Below are 6355 nucleotides of genomic sequence, written 5' to 3' on the forward strand. Positions count from 1 at the left end.
ATAAGAATGTCAACCTAAAGAACTAAATCATTGGTCTTTACATAATCCCACAATATCAAATACCAATGGAGCAAAATTTTCTCAAACTGTTACTTTTACTAAGTATGAAACTCCCAAAAATCTCAAGACTATCAATCCTGTATAAAACATCTTTACATAAAATCCTGTGGAAATAACTTGTACAATACTGATTTGAAAATAAAAAACAAAAAAAATCTTTTTTTTCCTACACGGATTCTTTTTTTTCGTCACGATTCTTCTTCTCACATTCCACCCACTAAGATTCTTCAAATTAAGCAAAAAATAATAAAATAAAATAAATCTTGATTTATAGTATAACCATTTCATAAATAAGAAAAAAAATTTCAAAAAAAACTTAAACAACTCAACGTCCCATCCGATCAATTCCCTTTTTTTTTTTTTTTCCCTTCTTATCCATGTGATCAAATCCTTCTCTTTTTTCACCAATCCATCGTGTTCAATTTTTTTTTTCTTTCTTCACAAGACCAATTCAATCAAAGCATAACAACAAAAAAATAAAATAAAATAATATAAACTTTACTATTTATTTTTCACCCATCCATCGGGTTTAATTTTTTTTTCTTTCTTTCTTTAGAAGATCAATCCAATCAAGCATAAGAACAAAAAATAAAATAAAATAGAAAAACTTCACTATTTTAGCTCTAGAATCGTATCGTGGAAGCATTTTCAGTTTTTGGTCTTCACATACAAACGATTATTGAACTTTATTTTGATATCATATTAAATTTATCATAAACATTTATACACAATAATCCAATAATTAACATGGTACGATATTCTTTATGAAGCTTACATCTACAACAAGAAAATCCAACTTATTTCTGGAGTGAATTTTCATTATCTTCAAATAGAAAATAATAAGAATTCCACAAGAAAATTACATTCTGATAAATTTTATTATCTTTAAATAAAAAAAATAAAATTCCATAAAAGGTTAAATTTGAATGTGAGTCCCTCTCATTTATACTTTTTTACCGTTTTACGAGCCAAACTTTCAGAAATTTTGTTCAAAAGCGAGAAACCATTTTGGCCATCATCAAGTTTATCTCTGTTTTCTGACATAAATGGATCTTTCTTTTCCCTGTTGCGTGCTGCACGTTTAAGTTTGTTATCATCCACTGGCACTTTCTTTCTAGAAAGTAGCCCTGTCATCATATAGTAAACCAAGAAAATACAGAGAACGGGGAAGAAGAAGAGGCCAATTATAGTAAAGGCCACCCAGAGAGCAACGGAGGAAGCTAACATTGCCATCGTGCCTGAAATGAATGCTACTACCATTCCAACAAGGCCCACAGAAGTAAGTAACAGAGCAAACGAAAGTAAAACTGCACGGTTTCTAAGACGATGGTCGATTATGATTATGAAGTGGGTTGCAATTGAGGCGGCTGAGAAACAGAAAGCAAGAGAATTTGACACCAGGAATGCTTGGAAAGCTGTCTTCTTTGTCAAGGTCGCCATTCCTTGATGTGGGCCATCAGCTCTGTATCCACCAGGCATGTTCAAACCAGCTGCAAAGCTTACTGTGGCAATAAGTGTCGCCACCATCAAATGGATACTTGCTTTGTCCCTTATGCGCCGTGATACATCATTCTTACTTGTTTCTCTAGCCTCAGTTTCTTCGAATGCTAATTGCAGAAGCCGAGTTGCTACTTCTTCAATTTTTGGTGGTACTTGGATCTCTGATGGAATAGGCATCTGCAATGCAAAAGACAAGGTATATGTGAGAGTGCAGCTTGATTGTTTCATTCTGCCGCCTTACTGTATGGAGTCACCGTTTTTACATTTCAGCAAATGCTTCAAATAAGCCAGCAGGGGAACCATTTAAGTAGGGAGTGTAGAATGCATGCATACCTCATGATTATCATTAAGAGCCTCCAATTGGGGTAGAAGCACTTTGCTATCACGAATTTTTGGGTGATCTCTCAGACTTGCCCAAATCAATTCATTTTGGCTTTTAGATCCCAGAAGCAGAGGTGTGTATCCTCTGTTGTCCATCAAGTTGATATGGTGATGGGTTTTCTCTATTAGGAACTTAAACACCTCTAAATTTCCACCCTCGACAGCAATGTGAAGTGCAGAACGGCCTTGACTATCAAAGAGTTCAAAACAATCTGGACAGTGATTGTAGAACTCCCTAATTACAGAGTCATGGCCTTCATGAGCAGCAAGAAGATGGCCATACATACCATGCATGTTAGTCTCATAAGCACAAGATGTATCGATACCAAGCAAGATGCGAACTGAAGCTGATAATCCAAAGTGAGAAGCATAGTGCAATGGACTCCATCCATAGTCATCTTTTTTGTTTAACATCTCTGGAAATGCTTTTGCCCATGTACATATCTCGTTTTCTGAAACTCAAGCCAATCAAGAAATTTGTCAAGGGTTTATGGATATAGTTGGATAAAGATTGTGAAATTTCAAGTCATACCTGAAGTCTTCGTGATTATTGCTTTATGCAATGTCGTTCTACCCAGCGGCCCAGTGTAGAGAGACAGGGAAGGAACATCTAAGACATTAGGCACTACGCAGTGTAGCTCTCTCCCTTCCTCATTATCGAGCTTCTTCTTCATTTTCAAGAGATCTTTAGTAGCGTATGCACTGTTGAAGGAAATTTTCAAGCAATGGAGGAGAAATGTAAGCATTTCTATGCTGCCTTCTTTTGCTGCAATATGTAGTGGAGTCTCACCATTGGAATTTGGCTGTGCCAAAACAGATTGACACTTACTCATGACATAACCTATGAATTTCTTGTGACCTGATCTCACTGCAATGTGAAGAACATTATCGCCTTGGGCTTTTGTGAGGTAAAGGAGTAGCTCCGGCTCGGGTTCAGTCGGAAGCTTGCCAGTCACCTCTTGCAGGAGAGCTATGTTCCCATCAACTGCAGCACGATATAGTCTGGGATCCATGATTGTGCTAGCCGATGCGTTTTCTCTGCTTTGGAGGAATTCACTGGGGAGAAAAAGATGAACCAAGAAGAAAAAGACCTAAAATGCAGGAGATATAGAAGTTGTTCGTTGGAGTCAAGTCAACGAAGACAATAATGTAGCAAGGGTAAAACCGTAAAAGCTGGTTCACTGCTCGTTCGTACACCCCCACGGTGAGTCTTAGAGACGGCATCTTTGACTTTCCTTTGCAATTATTTTGTAGAGCATGGGGCGGTGCCGCGGTGGTGTGTACTGTACTGTGTTCCTTATTTGGTCGCCTTCTGCGAAGAGAAATGGGAAAAAATGAGGGATGTATGGCTCAGGGATTTAAATGAGGAAGCTTCCTGGTTTTGAGAATTTTAAATCTCTGGGTTTCTAAGGTTGAAGAAGACAAATTTCATTGTGATGGTAATCTTCAGAGTATCAATATGCTAACAGGATCTGTCAATACTTGAGCGTGTCTTTTTTTAAATTGCTTGGATACTGTACAATTGATGCGCACTATAGCAAATTGTTGCCCGTCCATTTCAAAAAGTGTGAAAATACATTTTTGAAAAATGGGTGGTCGAGATCAAAATCTCGTTGCAACACACTTTTGACAAACAGATGGTCAAGATCGAAATCTCATCCCAGCATAGGATTGAAGTCGAGCTCTGTCTTTTTCGAGTGTTTCTACATAATATAGGAGATTCAAATACAAAAAGCAAATGTGACCTTAAGTTATATCTCAGTGGTTCAACTAAAATTTACATTCATCTTTCTTTTTCTTTTTTTTGTCTTTTTTTTTAACTCATTTGGAGCAAAAGGCATAAACATGCTTGCACGTTCAGCTCTGTTTTTGAGTCAATTATTATTTTCAATTATGAGAGTTTTTTATTATTTTAAATTATTTAACATCTAATATTATTTTTATTTAAAATAATAAAAAAATCCTCCAAAATTCAGAATAGATTTTTTTGTCTATTACGGATTATGATGAGAATTTTATTCTCTTCATTTATGTAGTTTACTTAAAATTTTATAGTTAAGATGATGGTAAAATAGGGATTCACATCCTCTATAATTCCTTTCCCTAGAACTCCCTCTCAAAATTGTATCATGTGGCATTTAAATAATCCAACCGTTATTCAATTTATGGGTGAGCATAAATAAAATTTAAATTTAGTTTAAATTGTGTAACCATTGAATTAATTAAATGCCACATGGCACAATCCTGTGAGAGAATTGTAAGGAAATGAATTACAGAAGATGTGAATCCCTAAAATAGAACCCAATGACAAAATACAGCTTCAAGTAATAACTTAAAATGGAAAACATAGAAAGCAATGCTCTTCAACGTCTTCACAGAATAACAGATACAGAATTTACAAGATGCTTGTAATTTTTTGGAGTTTATTTATTTACTTGATTTTGTATTTGGATGACAATGTTTCCTATGTTAGTTTAAATGCAAAATTATTCTTTAGCACCCTAAGTATGTGCATGTTACACATTTTTTGAGCTATTTGAAAAAGGAGGCTTATCCTTCGGTTGGCAGATGGAGTGCTTAGTGACAGTCATGTAACATTTTAGTTATTAGGTAATTGTCGAGTGTGAATTATCTCTTCTGATGGATGTGCTCTCTTGATGGCATTACAACCACAGACTATGTGAGACATACAAGTACAAAATAATAAATATATTAAATAAATTAATTTAAAAATAAAAATTAAAAAAAAATTTAAAAAAAAAAAAAAAAAAAAAAACTCATCATCACCCTAATCCCGTAGGCCCTTGTAATTCGTGGTCAACACCTATCGGGGGACACAATTCGAACTTGTAGTTTGCGAACAAGATTAAATCGTTATTGATTAGTTGTTTTAAACTCCTTTGTTTTTATGCTAAAGTCCTGTAATTTAATGCATTCTTCTTGTTGACCTGGGGGACACATTCCGAACTTGTAGTTTGCGAACAAGATTAAATCGTTATTGATTAGTTGCTTTAAACTCCTTTGTTTTTATGCTAAAGTCCTGTAATTTAATGCATTCTTCTTGTTGACCTGGGGGACACATTCCGGACTTGTAGTTTGCCAACAAGATTAAATCATTATTGATTAGTTGCTTTAAACTCCTTTGTTTTTATGCTAAAGTTCTGTAATTTAATGCATACTTCTTGTTGACCTGGAGGACACATTCCGGACTTGTAGTTTGCCAACAAGATTAAATCATTATTGATTAGTTGCTTTAAACTCCTTTGTTTTTATGCTAAAGTTCTGTAATTTAATGCATTCTTCTTGTTGACTTGGGGGACACATTCTGGACTTGTAGTTTGCCAACAAGATTAAATCATTATTAAATCTTCTGTAAGAAATTTTGCGTATTTTGACCAATTTAAGGTGAAAAATGGGGTTGCTCTCTCAGAAAATCTAGGATAAAGTTGAGCCAAAAGATCTCGATTCAAGATAAAGTCATGAGGAAGTGGGATTTCTTTAGAATCTACTCCTACGTCTAAAAATTGTTGGTTGATCGGTAAACATGGGCAGAATCAGGATTCAATAGTCGGGGGACCGAATAATAAAAGTTCAGATTGGAGAAGCACCAATGTTTTTTCGCCACACATATTGTGTGGGCCCTTATAAGACCCATTAGGGTCCCACCTATGAATTATTTTATTATATTAAGAAATAAGCCTACATATATTTTGTAGGGCCCACATATATTTGACAAAAATAGATAAATTATTAATAATGATATTTTTTTTCAACAAAATAAATTAAAGCATCAGTTAAAAAAATACACGTGATTTTAACCCTAAAAAATTTGCAAACAAAAATTTTTTTTTTAAGTAAGAAATGCAAACCAATGATAGTTATTTACCTTACAATACATTTTATTTACAATATAAAATCAAATAATAAAAATTGCAAAAGAAATATAAAAACAAAGAACATAAAATCAAATAAAGAATAACATAAAAAATAAGTAAAAAAGAAAAAATAAATAAATTGAAAAAGAGAAAGAGAACCTAATTGTGCAAAAGAATTTTTCCCAAATTTTCCTTAATCCGCACTTATAGAATAAATAAAAAGAAAGAAACCGAAGAGAATAAATATGAAGAAAAGAGGAGAGAGAAAAGAAGAGATATGAGAGAATAAATAGGGATTGAGGAGTTAATTTCCATTAGAAATGACATTTTAAATATTTAATAATATATTGTTTTCAAAATTTTCCCTTAACCCATGTTTATAGAAGGAAAATATATAGGAATAAAAGATGTGAGAGAGAAGAGAGATGAGAATTAATAGGAATTGAGGAGTTAGTTTCCATTAAAAATGGTTTTTTCAAAAATTTCTCTTAAACGAGAATAAATAGGACGAAAAGATGTGAGAGAGAAGAGAGGCGAGA

The 6355-nt window shown here is 33.8% G+C and overlaps 1 protein-coding gene across 1 annotated transcript; it reads right to left on the reverse strand.

Moving 5' to 3' along the window:
* Window positions 1-922: 922 nt before the first annotated feature.
* Window positions 923-2992, reverse strand: LOC149014646 (protein ACCELERATED CELL DEATH 6-like). The gene is made up of 3 exons (XM_089156403.1): window positions 2474-2992; window positions 1894-2393; window positions 923-1737 (listed from the first exon to the last, which is right to left on the reverse strand). Exons 1-3 carry the CDS (start codon window positions 2952-2954, stop codon window positions 1000-1002), a joined length of 1719 nt encoding a protein of 572 aa, XP_089012529.1. The 5' UTR covers window positions 2955-2992; the 3' UTR covers window positions 923-999.
* Between the last annotated feature and the right edge of the window lie 3363 nt (window positions 2993-6355).

This window comes from Hakea prostrata, chromosome 5, assembly GCF_041222555.1.
Source record: "Hakea prostrata isolate BN-2017 chromosome 5, UWA_Hpros_2, whole genome shotgun sequence".
Taxonomy (NCBI): domain Eukaryota; kingdom Viridiplantae; phylum Streptophyta; class Magnoliopsida; order Proteales; family Proteaceae; genus Hakea; species Hakea prostrata.